This window comes from Numenius arquata, chromosome 5, assembly GCF_964106895.1.
Source record: "Numenius arquata chromosome 5, bNumArq3.hap1.1, whole genome shotgun sequence".
Taxonomy (NCBI): Eukaryota; Metazoa; Chordata; class Aves; order Charadriiformes; family Scolopacidae; genus Numenius; species Numenius arquata.
In genome coordinates this window covers 51,937,439-51,956,574 of record NC_133580.1, presented here as the reverse complement: position 1 = coordinate 51,956,574, position 19,136 = coordinate 51,937,439, and the positions used below count along the sequence as shown (strand labels likewise).

Here is a 19,136-nt window from a genome sequence, read left to right as displayed (position 1 = left end):
CACATTATTATAAAGCAAGAAGAATCAAAGAGTTCTAGCACAATGATATTATTCATCAAGCACAACACAGAATATGTTCTTTCTCTCATCAAACAAAAATAAATTGGATTTTAAAACTGGTTTATACAGTAATTGCCAGCAGTTTAGTCAGGTTTTTTTGTTTTTTTTTTTTTCCCTTTTCTTCATCTTTTTCTTAATGTGGCTGCCAAAGACAGCACAGGAAAGGTAGAGAACCAGACCCTACAAGAATGTAAAAATACACCTCCTCAACAGCCATACATTTTAACAGGCAACATACCTACATGTATGGACGAGAGCATTTGATGGTGTGTATGTGCATTTACACACAAAGAGCAAGTCTCCAAAATCAACATTCAAGCTACACCTTATAAACTGGCCCAACTTGGTGCTGTTCTTTCTATACGAAATATTATACACTGTGCAAGTGTGTATTTACAAGTGTGCCTTTTTGCACATTTCTGAGTTAACTGATACCAAAGGGACTAAAATTTGGCTAAAAATGTCTATCAGTGGAATTTACTGGGCAAACTGAGGACAGCAGACCTGTATGATGGCACTAGTGAATGCGGCACAGTGTTCTCTGGCAGAGACCTCCTGAAGACACTGTGCACATGAAGATCAACCCAGCTTCATTGGTACTCTGAGTCCAACGAGGCCATGTTAAGTAAGTCCTTCACTTCCAGACTTTGGCAAGAAGAAGAGGGATGGAGCACAGGTTCCAAGGAAACACTGTCAGGAAAAGGGGAGGACAGTAGTAGTTGTAGGAAAGTTAACAGAAAGATCCTGCTACCTAGGGAAGATGGTCATCTTGGATGGTTGGCAAGATGGCAGATATCTCAAAACTGCTGATGACCAGGTCTCCAGTTAGCATGGTGGCTTCTCATCATTTGGGGTGCTATTAATTAAAAGACTCTAAATACTATTCTGCAGTCACAGCGGACCTTGACAGGTAATCTAGACCTCCTCCTGCATGCCTGCTTTCCACACACACACATATCACCTGCTTGGACCAGGGACTGTCTTGGCTTTACAAATGCAGCTATTTCTAAGCATTATAGATCCATAGATGTGGAAAAATCAGTGGCTGTCCACATCAGCATTGCTCTGTCAACACAGGCTGAAATTTTGGCCATTAGCTGTATGGAGGATTGTAACAGAGACAACTCTGATTAATAAAGTCAGAGGCAAAAGATGTTTTAGCCTCAGACATACTGACGAGAAAAACCCGACATGAATGCCGCAAACTTACTGGGATCAGAGGCTAATTCTATTAATATCATTTAACAGAAGGAAGCCATAAATTGCTCAGATCAAACACACTTTTAACATCAGCCTGCCTGGCATTGTGTATTGCTTTCATTCCAAAACAATATTCATGCAGCAAATAGAGCTGCAGTTTGCTATTTGCACGGGTGTAGCAGCAGCTACACACTCCAAAGCATCTGTAAAAGATTGCAGACTAAATGCATCCATATGTCCTGCATGCCTCGAATTTACACTGGCTGCAGCTCTGGTCTGCCGCAGTCTACCACAGGATAGAGTATGGGGGAAAATTATATATCCATACATATATGTATGGATTTCATGCTTACATCCATGGAAAAAAATCTTTTCATTTCCTTTAAATTGTGAACAGGTGTTGTCACCTTCTTGACTTGGCTTCTATGTTACAGCTTCATGAAGGGAAAAAAGAAATCTACCAAAAACAGTGAGGCTTTTGTTAGCCAGAACATGATGTATTGATAAGCATACTGTGAAGTTTGCTATAAAATCAAATGAAACTAATAAAACCTAACAAAGACCTTGTAAAAACTGTGGACATTATACAGCATTAGCACTGAGTTACATTATAGATCTGGACTTGGAAGAAACAAGACTGCTGCCCGGTTGTGATATTTTCCAGCCTTTTAAACCCATTCACCAAGAGCCACCACTCAAATCACTTGTCGCTACATTTTTATCAGTCATTTTTAGGATAGTCACCGCTAATACTGGCACTCACATCATCACCTATTTATAGAGAAAGAGCTTTTCAAGAACAAACTATTGGGGGCTGTTGTGACATCAATCTAGTGTGACAGTCATCAAAATGACTAAAACTAGTGAAATCATTTTTCTGCAGCAATACCGGAATAGTAACCTTTTCATTTTGGAGTATTTCTCTCTCCTTCTTTCCTCTCACAGGACAGTAGACATTTTCCAGGACTCAACATGCTGCACATGGGGACAAGGAGTTTGTTGAACTCTGAGCAGCATTCCCCAAATGAGGACGAAATGAAGCACCACTGAAATTCAGAAGATAGGAATACCTGGATGCTTTTAGATTTCTTTTACCATGCTTGTGCTGTCCCTGAGCAACACCAAGTTTGGCCAGGGTGTGTGTCTTTATGCCTACACTAATAAACACTCTGAAGGAAGAGCCCTTGCTTGGGTGGGCATCATTAGTCAATGATGAGTCACTTCCAGTGGAAAAGGAGCTTCATTTCCAAATGAACAGTGTTTAGCTATGAGTTTGCACCGAAACATGAAAATATTCACATTTTATATACTGAGCGTTTCATTGACTCCTTTAGTCAACAGTATCAGTTCATGCAGATTGACAGTCTCTTCCCACAGGCTGACATGCAGGACCCCCTCACCTGGCAACACCACTAAGACAGGTCTTGTTATGAACCGAAGCCCAACCTGCATCTCCACAGAGGGGTTACTGTGACCCAGTGACACCACACCACATGCTGACAAGAAGTCCTTGTGCGATGATTGCAATTGCTGGACCTTGAGTAGTAAACTGTGGCTCCCCTTTTCTGCTCAGCTCCCAAAGGCTAAAAACAATCTGAGCTTTAATTAGCAACATAACCATTACTAAGCATCAGTGACTATGGCCAGATCCTCATCTGGTGTTAATCACACTGCGTATGCACAGGAGGCCACCAACGTAGATCCAGCTGCCGGATTGGGGCCTTAACAAATTAAACATGAGAACTTTGTTACTGTTTATTGTCACAAGGAATTCTTCATTTCCATATAACAACTGACTAATCTTCATTAGTCATGATTATATGCCCTGTGATTGTGTTAACGGTCCCACGCTGGATGGGCTGCCTTTCACACTTTATGTTGAAGTAAATGCACTATAGATGGGCTGCAAACTCCATACTGTGACCAGCACAAGCCACACCACCTTGTTTTCAATTGCAAATGCTGCAACTTTTTTTCTTTTTCTTTTTTTAAGCATTGACTCATTTCAGTTTTTGCTTAGCATTAGCAGTCCCTTGGTGCACACATTGCTGACTCAATGTTGATTCACGTCTTCTTGCTAAGCACATCTCTCTCTGGTCCCCAGAGCTTTTTAAGAGGCCAAAACCCAAACATAAATGAATTTGTCATGCTTTTCCAAGATGGCTGGTGGCACCTGACTCTGGGCTACAAATGTTTTCTCAGCTTTTGCACTATAAATGAGTTCTGAGACACAGATTGATGACTTCATTGGAGAACTGTAATGCAAACCATATTTTACTGTACTTGACTTTTTTTTTCATGCAGCATTTTCTACTACTATGGGCAGAAAAAAGCACATTAGAATAAATATCCATTCAGACACTGCTATGGGGTTTTTTTTCAGGATACTTATGCTGACTGTTTAAAAAAAAAGGTTATTTTAATGCAAATTTTTCACACATGCCTGTTATCAAAGAGAGCTGTCTTTAGACAAGCTGTAAAAAAGCATAAAATAGCAGCTGGCTCAGCAAGAAAAAGCTACTTTAAAGATAAATCTTCTGATGTCAGGGAAGATTCTCAAGCAATCAATTGCAGCGGACAGACAGCAGACATTTAATAGTAAATTTGATTTCTTTGAAAACAAGATGTAGCTCAAAAAGCCCATCAGAGGGTTAGGACAACAAGCTGTGCTCTTCCTCCTGCTCTCTGCATCAAGATTTTATTGCTCAGCAGCTCCAATGGGGCCAAGTGTCTTGGTCACTCAAAGGGCCATGCACCAGAGCAGGGCATGAACTGGATGGATGATGGATTCTTCACCAAAATCTTCCTCCAAATTAACCCAAAGAAGAGAAAAAACAATTACAGCAGTCGGAGATATGGGGCAAGAAAGATAAATACTGCAGCAGCTGTTCTTTGGACTTAAATGTTGATCTTGGTGTGATCTTGGCACACATCTTGATGGTGTGTGGAGATGCACCCAAGCAGGATATGTTTTTGGCAATGTACAAACTCCAAGTGAAGCAAGAAATCTACAGTGCAGATACAATCCAAAACCCCACTCTTGCTGCTGCTTCTTTTCCTTGCTACAGAAAGTAATAAGAAATATGCACGCAGATGCAAAAATAGAGACAGTCTGATCTTTCATCACTGGGTTGAGCAACTGATGCAAGATGAAGTATTTACTGGCAGCACCTGTAGCAATAGCCCCGCATGTTGCAATGCTGGCACACCTTGCAGGATTTGGCCCATAAAACTCTGAAAGTGAAAAGTCCTCTGTGTTGTGCATTAGTGAAAGAGGTCATTACGCTACAGCATAAATATTTACTAATAGTCCTTCCTACAGCTATTCACCAATAATTTTGCCTTCAGAGAATGACCAGGCTGCTGGAACAAGCGGTACTGTTTATTATTGCAGAAAGACACGGTAATGGAGGTTGTCCAGCACTTCCTTGTTAGAAGACTTTGTTTTCAGTTATTTATAAGTCAGGTAAATCTCACCCACTTGAGCTAAAATTTCCCAGTGAGGGCCTGATGGCTGGATCGTGATGGCTCTATGTGAGCAACCATGCAGTTTCTCCAGACTGGCCACAGCTTGATACAGGCTTCAGTTACACCACCACTTACTATTTTTTTTCTGCAGAACATACCTCCACTCAGCACACAAGGTGGACAGTTTTCAAATAATAAGCAGCTATTCAACATTTTGTTTCTTCCTCTTTGGCCTTAGGCTTCCTTTTAGAGCACACTGGCAAGGAAGTTTTATTCTGCAGTAAAGAAACTGTAGGTTTCAACTAAGCATCTAGAAACAAAATGAAGTTACTTTTCACACCTGTAGGTTATAAACCAGATCTTATGAATTGATTCAGCTGGGAAAAAAACCTTAAAGGTAAGATTTTCATAGGCATCATTGTACAAATAAATTTCTGGGATGGTATGGCACATTTGTTTTGATGAGCTACAGATAATTCTCCACAATAAGAAACCATTGTCCTTAATAATTGCAATGCTGATTTAATACTGATTAAAGAGAAGTTCCTCTTCCAGCATTTGTAAATCTGTCTGCAGTGTAATTGGCATCCCAAATCTTGTGGTAAGCCACAAAAACTATTAAGGCTGGCTGAGAAAGCAAAGTGTAGTTTTGACTTATATTGGTTATCTGCTTTTACTGGCTTACATTTCACGCAGGAGTGTATTAGAGCAGGATTCCTTGGATCTTTGGGATCCAGGTCCTGCAGTCTGAGAAGATGGGGAAATAAGCAGGGCAGAAATCAATTGCTACCATCTGAGTTGGCAAAACCTTTGTCTGAGGAGCAAGATCAAAAACCTAGAATAAAAGAAGACTCCCTTCCAACACAGCAGCAGGAAGACGCTAAATTAGGAAGAAAAGATTTTACCAAGTGTTATGAAGGAGGAATAGTCTTTTAGGGTGAGATGTAAGAGGTTTAGATTCAACTCTGAGCCACAGCTTATATTTTATGTGGTCTTGGACTAATCACCTGATCTCTCTTTGCCTTAGTTACCATCTGTAAAATCACAGTAATCCGTCTCATCCGCACTTACAGACTGAGAAGTTCTGCAGCCAGCCAACGTGTAGGTATATCTGCCAGACATGCAGAGGCAGACCTAAGTTTGCTCTGCTTGCACATTAAGCTAGCTGGTTGCAAGCAATATCTGTCATGAAAGCTGCAAGGAGACATTCGAACAGGCTTATACCAAAATTATTCCATCTCACAGAGACCAACCTGCAACGTAGACAAGGGAGCACACCTCTGCTATGTCTGCTGGCACCCACTGATGTTGGTGGATCCACTGCCCTTTTTTATTCTTTTGTACAATGTCACAGACTTTTGTTGGTTCTCTATGCTCTAATGGAATACAGAGACTAATAAGACTTAAGAAAGAGTTATGTAGCACTGAGTGCAGCCAGAGTGGTTGAAGACAGCTAAATTTTAGTCTCAGGTCTCTGTAGGACCTTGGGTAAACCATCACCTTATCCTGCTGTGGTGTACACATATATAACACAGGTGTGACAGTTCCTCACTTGCCAGTGGTGTGGCAGAGCTCAGTTAAAAGCATATAGCAAAACTCCAAAATCTTTCAGTAAGCTACTGTATGGATTCCAGATATTACTGCTTAAATTCCCCGAATGTTTTCATGTCAAAATGGATTTTATTTTTTCAAGGCGCAACATTTAATGAATCATTTGATGCTATTCTTGATTTAATATCTTAAACACCTTGCCCATGTCTGACACCTGCATGTTTTTACATGTTTGGTGTCAGCAGTAAAGCTGGAATAAGAACGCTTTTTCTCCTTTGAAGGAGTGGGAGAATACAGAGGCCATATGGTTCAAAAGGCCACTCTGCTTAATGAAGTTTGTGCTTTCCAGAGCACAAACAAAACAGCTCCATCAATTTGATCTTCACCCTCAAAACCGACATGCAGTTGGTCTTAAAACACTGCCTCTTTCTCAAAAATCAACAAAGGATTGATTTGCTCTCAACCAAAAGCATTTTCACCAAGATGAACATGAGCATCTGGCCAATGCATTAAATATTTGGATCCTTTGAAAGAACAAGTCAGTGATACCTTGTGTTTACTTGCAGACCTTGGGAAGAAAGACACTAGGGGAACATTTGTTTTCAGGGGAAATTGTTCTAGTGAAAAGCAATTGGTTTGAAACATTATGTGAACACATCTGTACCACTGGAGATGAAGGACATAAGTAATCTGTCAGAAATGGTCTGAGCACCAACAATGCACAAGGGTACACTGTAAGACAAGGAAGGAAGGTGCAAAGAGGCTAAGAAATACTGATTTTAGCCAGCATTAGAACAAGGATGCATGGAGATGAATGATAACTCAGCCCATATGTCTGCCACACATTTATTTTAATGTTGCCCTTTTCTTGGCGCTTGGTGATCAATATTTGTTTGCACAGGGCTCAATCTCACACCCACAGAGGCCAGTGGGAGCTTGCCATTTCCTTCCATAGCTGCCCAATGAGGCTCCAAATAACTAGTGTTTGTGCCCAGGGCTTTTCAGTGCCAAATATAATGAACACTATTGTTCTTAACACAATTAAATTTGATAATCCAATTTCCCTGAGCAACTGGATTGGAGTTTTTGCCTCAATCCTTCCTGAATTCTAGTCCAACTTTTACCCTGTGCCTCCCGGCTTTTCCCTTTTATTTGTTTCTGTTGTGCTACCAAGAATAGTCAGAGCCTGCTTTGACTCACAGATGTCTCAATGCCTCTTTGCCTTGGAATAATGGGAGCTGGCTTGGACCCTGAGATTTATAGAAGATACTGGATGACACAGAAGATCAAAGACTTTGGCATCCTCCACATACTGCAAAAGCACAAGCAGGACTGAAGCAAGCTCCTATAGCACTCCTTTCTCCACACCAGACAGTCTGGAAAGCACATCCAAAAGCAGTCCGTAGAGACATGACTCTTTATAGACTGTTTCCACTTCATCCTTTTTGCTCAGTGTAGCTAAGAAAGATGGACGAATGCGGATAGAAAAGAGGTAAACAAGGAAAACCAAATCCGCAGACTATGTAAACTGTAAGATTGTTTTTCTGGCTTTATCCCACTGATGCTGCAGGAACCATATAGCAAGAGGGTTTCCCTCACCTAAGCATCTCTTTCCTGATAAGACATTTATATTCCGGTCTCTCTCCTGTACCGGCTCTGCAGCAAAGTGCATTCTCCAAGAATCATCCTGTTATCAGGTGATAATCCTCCATCAAGCAGCACCAAGTGTTTGCTAGAAGCTCTGAGTCCACAGCAGCCCTCCTACCATGAAGGTGAAGAAGAAATAGAACAAAAACAGGCCAAGTGCCAACCAGTAGGCAGCTGGAATCTGCTCTAAATTCTGTCCTCACTTCTGCTGTCTGAGAGAAACAGAACTTTGTAGACCAGATACCGGGGTTGCTGATCAGGCAATAGAGTGAGCAAGATACCTGATCTCATCCCCTGCTTTGTAATCCTCCTCTTTGCTCCCTCAGCATCCTCCAGCATGCCAAATTTCCTCCAGCTATTTCCCTCCTCACAGACAAGGAGCAATGAGCATATTTCTGTTGCAGCCACAGCAGAGGAATCTCTGATTACCCAGAGAAGTGTCTTTGGGGGCCGTCAGGAATGCTCAGCCCAGCAGGTGACCCCAGAATCCCATTGCCAGGCCAAGCAAGCCCTTGGAAGACTGTCAAAGCCAGAGAACCCATGGTCACCAAGATGGCATCTGAAGCATTTTTAATCCTGCCTCCAACAAAGGGATTTCTCAGGAATCGAGCATCCCTGGGTCATATGCCAGCTCTGAGCTTTGTTCCAATCTAAATATTATTATGCCTGAAGACACCATGCTTTGCAAAAGCTCAGTAGATGGATCTTCCAGCTGTGCGTTTTTATATGGGTGCCTTAACATTTGTTTTGAGAACTATCCTGTTCCAACAGCAAACATAAAGATCAGTGTGACCTCTCCTTATCGCACAGCCTTTCCTGTGTGGAATTCATTGTGATCTGGACCCTAGTGACTATTGCATCATTTCTGTTTATTTGTAACCTTTGGCACTGAGTAATCTTATCCGCCTGCAGCTGGCTGCAGCAGAAGATGTGCAGCAACGTCGCCAGCTCTGGCGATCCTCAAACACTGGAAAGGGCCAGTTAAAGAGTGGAGGTCAGTAAATGATTAGCAAAGCAAATCTGCAGCCACTGACAGCTACACAGAAATAAGCTCCCTCTCTGCCCGCAAAGCAAGGTGAGACTTGGCTTTTCTGCAGCTCCACTCACCAATCACGATGAGGGTGTAGTTCACATTGGTGCTGCCAAAGCCATTGGTGGCTTTGCAGATGTATGTTCCTGCATCTTCACTTTCTACCTCCTTGATTTTCAGCCCTTGCTGAAGGATTCGGAACCTTGTCCAGCCACTGTGGATGGTGCGTCCATCCTTCATCCACATGGTGAGAGGCGGGGGGTCGCCCTCCACTGGGCACAGGAGCTTGATGGTTCTCCCTAGCCTCACAGACTGACGGTGAATCACTTTATCGGCAATCCTTGGGGGACCTAAGAAAGAGCAGAGAGAAGAAGAGCTGTTATTGCTTTTGCCAGTGATATAGCACTGATTTAAAGTCATCAAATAGGACGTTACATTGACTGCTACACAGAGATACAGTGAAAGGTGCTTACCAAAAATCACTTACAACCAAGGCTGAAAAATGCAGGCAATTACAGAGGGATACAACAACAGAGATACTGGTTTGTGCAAGACCTGAAGCTGTAGCCCTGCCATGATCATCACCTCCTGATAACCCACCAGGGAAGGCTGGTTCTGAGTCTCTTTTGTTTTTCCAAAGCACCCTCATCCTATAGCAAGGAGTCCATAACGCAAACTGTTCAGCTGTATTTGGTAAAGCAACTGTAGTTGATTTAAACTTAACACCTCTCCTGAAGGCAAAATTCATAACAGCACTGGTACTTAAAACAAAACACTGCCCCCCCTCAAAAAGTTAAAATCCTTTCATGTTGTATGTACAGTAATTCCCTTTAATAGTCACCAGATGGGCTTTAGCTGAGATGCATAAGCCTGCAGTTGTCAGACATAAAGCATTCATTGGGTAGCACTTTACTGAAAGATACAGCATAGCTGACATGCTAGCACTACTTACAGTCCAAAAGATGGTATTTTTATAAATTGCCTTGGCAACCCTGCTGGTTTGACCCAACCGACAAATATTTGTTCTTTGTAAAAGGTGATCATTCCATGCAACACATAGTGTCCCTGGAATGCCACAGAGTGAACACACTGTTTGCCACATGATAACAGGATGCACTCGGACAGATCAACACTCAGAAAAAAGAAGTGGTAAAGACTCCAACAGTGGGAATGAATTCAAACAGGAATTTCTTCCCAAGGCTATGAAAAGTTGAAGCATAATCTTTTCCCTGCATCTGCCTTTTCTGCCTTTGCATTAATTGCAGAAGTTCCCCATACAAACTGCAATAGCAATGCTCTTCCCAGAATAGTTTATTAATGGGTGTGATAATAAGTGCCCTGCTCTTGCATAAGGACAAAATGTTTTGCTAAGGACTGCTAATGCTGAGTTGCACCCAAAACCCACAAGATGTTTGTGGGATTTGGAATTGTTCCCTCATATTTTATTCCTGTTCCTAGTGTTTTCCAGGACTGGACCCACATGGGATAAACTACAGAGGTCATATTTGCACTTCCTCATGACTAATTCCTATTATTCCTGTCTGCCTGAATTTTCCCCAGCATGACTAAGGCAATACATACAGTCCAGCTCATGAATGACTACAGAGCTGCTGTTGCAGTTACTCATGTTGAATCGCACTTACGAATTTCGCAGCTTTGCTGGTGAACAGAAGTGCTGGTCAAGCTGAGAAAAAAGCCATGAACTAGCTTGAAACTCATCAATTAGTTTAACTAAGAGCCTGGTTAGATCAGTGGGTCTTAGACACATTCAGATTCTGATGAACTGCTGAAGACCCAAAGTGGGGATCTTGAGAATGCTTACTCTGAGTCAGTCAGTCCCTGGCAAAGATAACACCCATCCCTGCACACCTTCTGCAGACACCTGTGGGACAGTGGCTCAGACATGATGGTGCCCTCCCATACTCCAAGGGAACGGGCAAAACAACATGAGAAATCCTGCCTGTCCAGGTCTTTCTAAGCACAACACTGTTAACGTTCTTCACCCTGGGAAATCTCCAACCAGCTCTGTGGATGGAGAGATAATCCCAAGATCCCTTGAATGCTGATCTGACACAAGCTGTGCTGCTGAATCTTTTAAAGAGGAAATCCACCCATCGGGGGGGATGTGTGTGTTAGCTTTGATAAAGCAGATTTCACCAACACTGTGTGAGGACCCAGCCCCAAATTCTGCTACGTTTCCCTACATGTTGCAGCACCTTCCTCAGTGTAAAGGAGCAGAACTGTCCAGACAAATCCACAGCGTTGTTTAAATTCTGGGTTGGCCCTTGGAGAGGTCCTTTCTGACCTAGAGCTCTACCAAACCAAGTCAAACGTTAAGAGTAACTTCATTGCAATCTACTTGTGAGCCAGGATAGTCCTCCACGCATATTCAAATGGCAAAAACAGTTCTATAATTAGTGCTGGGGAAAAATGTTTGGTGCAGGGCAAGCAGGGACAGTGGAAAGTGCCCTCCTCACAACTTGGAAACCTACTGTAGCTCCTTCAAAATCCCTTTCCTTCCAACATTCAGGTTGACTCCTGACGAATTTTGAGACCTGGAGGAATCAGATAGTTTCCCAGTCACGTCATGTGCCTCCTTGGGGCAGACTGCACAAGCTCTCCCGATAGCACCAGAGTTGCCTCCGGATCTGTCACATGTTTGGGTCAGCAGTAAGCTTGGTCCTCCTAAATGCCATTTTCCTTTGATTGACCTTTCATTCTGAGGAATTGTTGGATCGCTGTCTGTCACAGGATCTATTCGCAGACATTTATGACATTTAGAAAAGGGTGCGTTTCTTGAAGCCTTTCTGCCTGAGAAGAAAAACACGAGCACGGTCCACTGCAGCCCTTCATTAGCCCCTCCAACGACTTTCTTGCGATGAGGAATAAAAATTTCCCCCCACTCTTTTTCCTGCTCTGATTTTTGCCAGATACAGCTGCATGCACTTCTCAGTGAGGTACAGCCTCAGGACATAGATGCAAAAACCTTGCTTCTGTTTATTTGGTGCTGTAAATATTCCCATTTTATTACCTATCATCTTTGCATTAATAACTTTCTGCGCAAGCGGTACTCTCTCTCTCTGGAATCAGTGCCTTCGCATACACCAGAGGCTTCAGAGACCCTGGCAAGCCAATGATAGCTGGACCTGCTGTAGGTGGCTACAGCAAGAATAAAATGTTGATATCATCACGGATCTCTGTCTCTCTTTCTAATGTACAAGCATCCACTGGGTCTTATTTCACTACATATCTGCACAGCCCTGCCTTGGGACTGCAACAGTGACGGATGGATGCTTTTCAAGTCAAGATACACTTTGGCACATCTCGCCACTCTGTGCTGTCAGTATTTGGAGGGGAGGCAGTGGAGAGGGGAAAGCGCGTTTTGCAAAAAGGCCCTTCTGCAACATCCCCTGTGCAGTGGGTGCTGCTGACACAGAGCTGCCTCACATGGCTTACCACAGAAATCCCACACTATCCAGACAGAAATGTATTCTCCCTCTGAATCCATACATTAAGCTCCCAGTTCCCCTCTGAATCCATACATAAAGTTCCAGGTTCCCCTGGAGTTTAATTTCCAGGGCTTCTCTATGGCAGTTCTATCTTCTGTTATACGAACAGAGCAAAAAGATGTAATAAAAAGATGCTGAGCACCCCTATATCTTATGTGCGCCACTGGTACTGAAGGGAGCTCCACACCTTGCAGATCTGGCCTATAATATGCCACGAGGGTGGCCACAAGAGCAGAGTGCCCAAGAGCTGCCAGCTCTCCCAGGACGCTGCTCTGGGGGTGTCACTTGGTGGCTGCCTCCGGCAGGGCTGGAGCACGCCTGGGCTCACAGCTGAGTGCAGTGGGACGGAAGCACAGCCCAGGGCACAGCCCACCACCCTGCAGGCTGGATACATTTCTACAGCTGCTTAGGGAGGCAAAATCCCAGGAAAGCACCTGCTGTTTCACCTACTGCTGCCAGCGAGGTAAAAACAGGCTGAACCCTGGCTGCTGCCGACTTCCCATCCCTTGCCACTGCCAGCTTCTGTCCTGTGCTCTAATGCAGCATTAAAAAGCAGATGCAATTACTCCTCAAGCAGCCTGTGTCGCAATACCAGCCTTCCTAGACTCCAGCTTTGTGTTTTATGTGAGCAGAAATAATCTAATGTATTTTGAGAGTAATGCCCTATGGCTGCTTGCTGTAGTGCTGCTCTTGCCTTGTTTGTACGTTATGATTCAAGGCAACACCACACGAGCTAGATAGCAACACCATAAGGGATTGTTTTGAAACCTGAAATTATGTTGTTAAACCAGATTATTAAAATTTTTAATTTATATATCTATCAATCAACACAATTTTTTTAATGCCAATATATACCATCTTTATGGCTAAAGGGGGATCCCGTGAATTGCCACATGCCTGAAGCCATGGAGCCAAAGCTCCAGACTGGATCCTTTGAAAACAGAGCAGGGGAGAGCACTGCTCTGTCACCCTGGGTGTAAATCTTGAGGGAGGTGTCCCTAAACCGTACCCCTACTCATTTCTTAGCCATTAGGCAGTGATTTTTATAAAAATCAGCCTTCATAGGTAGCGAGAATCTGCAACCTCTGATGCTCCTGGAGAGAGAGAACTTCCCACAGCATTTTGCCATGAGATTTGGAAGAAGCAGCCAAAACCAAGGCCCCAGGTAGATATTCCACCAAAACTGGTGACACAGATTTTTACACATTTTTATAGTCGGGAGGGAAGAAGGGAATGAATGCTGGGGAGAGAAAACAATCACCGTTTCTTGCTTCCACTCTTGCAATTTTCCATTAGGCAAAAGCAGCTCTCTACAGCCACAGGGTGCCGCTGAGAAACACCCTTTTAACCCCCACCACGCTGGAGAGGATGCAGCTGACTTCACAGCCCATACGAACAGAAAGAGCTATTACAATAAATTAAGCCCTACCTCAACACAAAACCAGCGGGGGCAGGTTTCCTTCAGTCCCCCTTGACCCCAACCCAATAGTTTGAGACGATAATTTCTTAATATTTCAGCCGAGGGGGAAGGGTGGGGTTTGACATCTGTGGATGTGACTTGGGAAGAAGTGACGAGAATGCAGCTGCCTCCCCCCGTGCCCGGTTGTTATTCTTTCTCCAAATACAAACTAAATATAACTTTGCCCCATAACATTCAAATCATTTTAGTTACTAGATGGGATCATGCCTGGAGTTCCAAGGGCCAGGGTGCAATCAGGCTTAAAATATAATTTAAACAATCCAGACTCTGCATTTTTCACCAAGTTATTTTGTTTGTAGTTTCCCCATCTGCAAATACATATAAGTATACCCAGAAAGAAACCAACAATCCCAGTCAGATGCCAAGTTTTCTGCTCAAGATCATATAAGCCTAGTCCAACATTAACAAGGAAATGCCATGACCACCTCATTTGCTTTAAATATTTCTGTTCATATACATGCTGACAAGTGTGCAGATTTATTTGCCTCATTTACGAATACAAGCAACTGGAATCTCTATTCTATTCCATTATATAAAAGACAGATCCTACACCTGTCTTACTGAACAGCTGGGCAATTTTCAATTTATACCCTGCAATACTGCTCTCCACTATCCTATACCACAGAAAACCCCCACTTGCTGTTCTGCTGCTGACACTGCTTTACAAGCATTCCTGATCTCTCCCCCCCAGACCAGTGCCTTGGAAGGGCTGGTGGTTACCATTTCTTGGCAAAAGGAGTTATGTAAAACCCAAGAAAGCCTCTTTGCTCTACCAAATACCTATTTCCGGGAAGCAGTAAAAACAAATTCTAGAAGTACATTTAAGACACAACAGTGGAATAGCCTGGAGCTTCCTGTCCATATTTCTCACAGTCAAAAATACACACACATGTAATTATATTTTCCTGGACTGCGTTGCAAAGTTCATGCACTCATTCAACTCATACATGTAGTAAACATGATTTATAGCTCTACGTGAAAACCTTCTAGATATACGGTGTTTTGATAGTGACTCGAACCTAGAGCTATAATTTAGTAACACCTAGCAGTGAAAGCTAAATGATTTCCCACTCCACATTCCTAACTTTCCATGAACCCCTTTTACTGCTAACCTGGGGAGGAGATACTGCTTCTACAATTGTTTGGACTTAGCCTTGTTATTCCTTCAACTGAACTGCACACTAACGTCAAGCTTCACATATGGTGAACACACCAGCACTGACCCACGTCCTATGAGACCATTTGCCATGATACAGTTCAAAGTGAACTTTATTAACACATTAAACATAATTACAAAGAGGAAATTCCAAGGAAGGTCAACTAGCCCGGACAGTTTCTTGGAATGGAAAGTAATTTATAATATCCACATACTGTATTGTAAAGTTTATAAAGAATTTAAATAAGTTTTAGGAGCCCCATGGGTTATGTATATTTTATTATTTATTACCAAACACATTCACTTTCCATGAAGATAAGATTTATTTTGAAGTGCCATGTTAGCAAATTAGCAAAGTCATTTACCATGAAGCACCCAAACAACCCATGAACATGTGCAAGGAATTTACATCAGGGACTGGGGTACCACAGAAAATATGTGTCCTACGAGAAGAACACAGCCAAGCACAGTAAGCTTTCATTGTGACAGTGAGATGAAGGAATTGGACAACGGCCGCTAACCAAACCACTCGTTCCATGAGAACACAATCTCTCACACCAACACTTGAGGCAACATTTGGCCTTCACCGTACTCCTCACTGTAAAACCTGATCCTCCCAAGTCCTTAGTACAAGGATGGCTCACACCAAAGTTGATTTCTTTCACCTCTCCCATGCTTCAGAATGAACATGGATGGCTGGAAAGGACCATCTAAAAGGCATGTTTTAAACTTACTCCCAGAGTTGGTTAAATTGGGATATCCATTGCCAGAAAACTGGGCTGGATGAAAACTGCTTACACTCCTGCTTAACCCTTACTACAATAGTTTAACCCTCTCTGCAAGACTAACATGAAGATTATAGACTTACACTCTCTTCAAATTATAACTATGGATTAATGGATAGAGGCCTTGCTATGCTGGGGGCTGTAATCCCCACAGGGAAGGGCTTACAAAGCAATGGTGGCAAGAGTTTCAATCAATATGACTAGGTGCTCCTCAAAGAGAGGAACTCTTGGCTCTCTGTGCAGTGCGAAGCCATTACAAAGAGAACAGAACTTTACAGCAGAACTTCAACATCTTTATTGGAAACATGGACAGTGGGACTGAGTGCACCCTCATCAAGTTTGCTGGCGACACCAAGCTGTGTGGTGCAGTCGAGACATTGGAGGGAAGGGATGTCATCCAGAGGGACCTGGACAGGCTTGAGAGGTGGGCCCATGCAAACCTCATGGAGTTCAACCAGGCCAAGTGCAAGGTCTGCACCTGGGTCAGGGCAACCCCAAGCACAAATACAGGTTGGGAGGAGAATAGATTGAGAGCAGCCCTGAGGAGAAGGACTTGGGGGTATTAGTTGATGAGAAGCTCAAAATGACCCAGCAACATGCACTTGCAGCCCAGAAAGCCAACCACACCCTGGGCTTCAAAAAAGAAGGTGATTCTGCCCCTCTACTCTGCTCTCGGAAACCCCACCCAGAGTACTGCGCCCAGCTCTAGGGCCCCCAACATATGACATGGACCTATTGGAGTGAGTCCAGAGGAGAGCCACAAAGATGTTCAGAGGGCTGGAGCACCTCTCCTGTGAAGACAGGCAGAGAGAGTTGGGGTTGTTCAGCCTGGAGAAGAGAAGGCTCCAGGGAGACCTTACGGCAGCCTTCCAGTGCCTGAAGGGGGCCTACAGGAAAGATGGGAGGGACTCTTTATCAGGGAGTGGAGTGATAGGACAAGGGGTAACAGTTTTAAACTGGAAGAGGGTAGATTTAGATTAGATATTAGGAAGAAACTCTTCACTATGAGGGTGGTGAGACACTGGAACAGGTTGTCCAGAGAAGTTTGGATGCCCCATCCCTTGCAGTGTTGAAGGCCAGGTTGGATGGGCCTTTGAGCAACCTGGTCTAGTGGAAAGTGTCCCTGCCAATGGCAGAGGGCTTGGAATTAGATGATCACTAAGGTCCCTTCCAACCCAAACGATTCTACGATTCTATCAACCGATAAAAGTGCTTTTGAGAGAGATAAAAGGATCAATGTTTTGCCCATGTATACCATTAACTGTTGGAATAAGCAGGTCAATGGACTGGTGAATCCAATATCTTTTCATATTTTCAAAACAAAACAGTTTGCATTTCCAAAAGGAATGCATTAGCCAAGTAAAGTAGGGGTCAGCATAGGAGTAACTGGGCCGAATGCTTTGGTTTGTGACATGAGGAGATCAGATTAGATGAGCTAATGGGTTCTTCTTGGCTTGAAAACATAGGCGCCCACAGACAAAAACAATGCTTATCAAAAACAATCAAAAGATTAAAGAAAAAAACAACAGCATCTCTGTAGAACAAAGACTCTTAGAGAGGAACACAAAAACATCACAAGTATTTGCTGACCAACCCTGGTGACTGGTCAGGCTTAGCTTTGGGAAAGTAGCTCTTGTTTGCAAGAGCAAGTTGTAGGCTTGGACTGCACAGCTAAGCCCAACGAAGTGATGGAGAAAACAGCTTTGTGGATTCATTTTACAGCAAGTAAAGTGACATATTTTCTCTTTCTTCCCTACCTCTGTGGTAGGAGCTGCTTTCCTGATGAAATGGATATTTATTGATAGCTCAAGAAGTGCTTGCCATATTTTTACATGAGTAATAACTAGACCCTTGGGTGAAAGCTGCCAGTAAATTTTCTACTCTAGATGTTCCAAAAATAAGAAAAATAGAATATTTAGGAACTTGTTCCATTTAATTAAGTGCCCTGCATACACATTTCACCGAGATTTAATAAAATAGTTATTGTATGTTAAACAATTGGCACTTGATTATTGCGTAGATTTACTGCAGTTTGACAACAGTAGATGAGATACGTATCTCTTACATGGTTTTTAAATCCTTTGAGCATATGTTTTCAATAATCAGTTGGTATTTATTTAACATGAAATTACCATCTTATTAAATTAAATGTGCATGGGTGACATTCAATTTCAAGTGTTGCTGAACATTTTTTCAGCAGCAAAAAATAGTAACTTTATCCCTTAGGTTTTGAGGTAGCAAACACAGAGGAGAGTTAGGATTACTTCAAATTACTTTTGAAGAAACAGACTTTGTATGCTAGAAGATTTCTCTTCTGCTGTGGAAGAAAAGATATTATTTATTGTTTCTTAAGTGCTGCCAGTGGGCTTAGCGTGGGCCAAAAGAGAGGACACATATTTCTACTCTAAGGCTAAAATTATACTGATGGCGCAGTTCAGGTATGCAGTTCAATGGATAACCAGAAAACTTTCTTTAGAGAAGAGATAAGTACAACAAAGGTGTGTTGGCACACGTACCCACACAATCTACCTTTTTCATTCCCATTCAAGAAGGCAAGCCTATCTGAATAATGGCATATCTAATTTGGGGGTTTTTTGCGGTTTGTTTTTTGGTTTGGTTTGGTTTGGGTTTTTTTTCCAAAAGAAATGGCATTAAAACATGTTTTCAAGGTTCTGAAATTAAAAGTCTATTTTTTATGGCTCCTGTTTCCAGGAAGGACAAACTGCCTAATTCTGGAAGAAAGTTAGAAATCTTCTAGCTCAAGGGAGGCAGGAGGATCCAGAACCCAACTGAAAATCCTGCCCCATAGCCCCAGCCTGCTCTCACCAAACCTAACCCAAAGCCCCAGCATCTCCACCACAAGTCACACAGGGACCATTCCTGCCAACATAAGGCATCTGTTTGCTTCCCATAATCTCTGGGAAACAATCCAGTCAGGCAGCCTTGAATTAACTTCTAGGGTTAATCTACCCCAAATTTAACATAAATGCTATTGTATTCTGCCCTTCCAACTGCTTCCCAAGCATGTAAATCCTGCTTCACAAGCCCAGTGCATTTCCCAGCCAAATCGCTGACCATCTCCAAGACTTTGAGCAAAACAAACCAGACACTCTGCAAATCTCAGTTTAATTCACTTATTTTGTAACAAAACTCCCCTTCGAGCCACCACTTGCAATCATGTTCCAAAACCCAAGGCTTCAACGACAGGCATTTACTTCTGAGCCAATCTATCTGCTCTGATTTTTTTTCC

At 42.8% G+C, this 19,136-nt stretch overlaps 1 protein-coding gene across 2 annotated transcripts in view; it reads right to left on the bottom strand.

Moving 5' to 3' along the window:
- Positions 1 to 19,136, bottom strand: part of FGFRL1 (fibroblast growth factor receptor like 1) — a 174,955-nt gene that overhangs the window by 78,910 nt on the left and 76,909 nt on the right. For both annotated transcript variants that reach the window (XM_074148146.1, XM_074148147.1), the window contains exon 3: positions 9,034 to 9,306. In XM_074148146.1, coding sequence (XP_074004247.1) covers positions 9,034 to 9,306 — 273 coding nt within the window. The remainder of the gene's footprint in view (positions 1 to 9,033; positions 9,307 to 19,136) is intronic.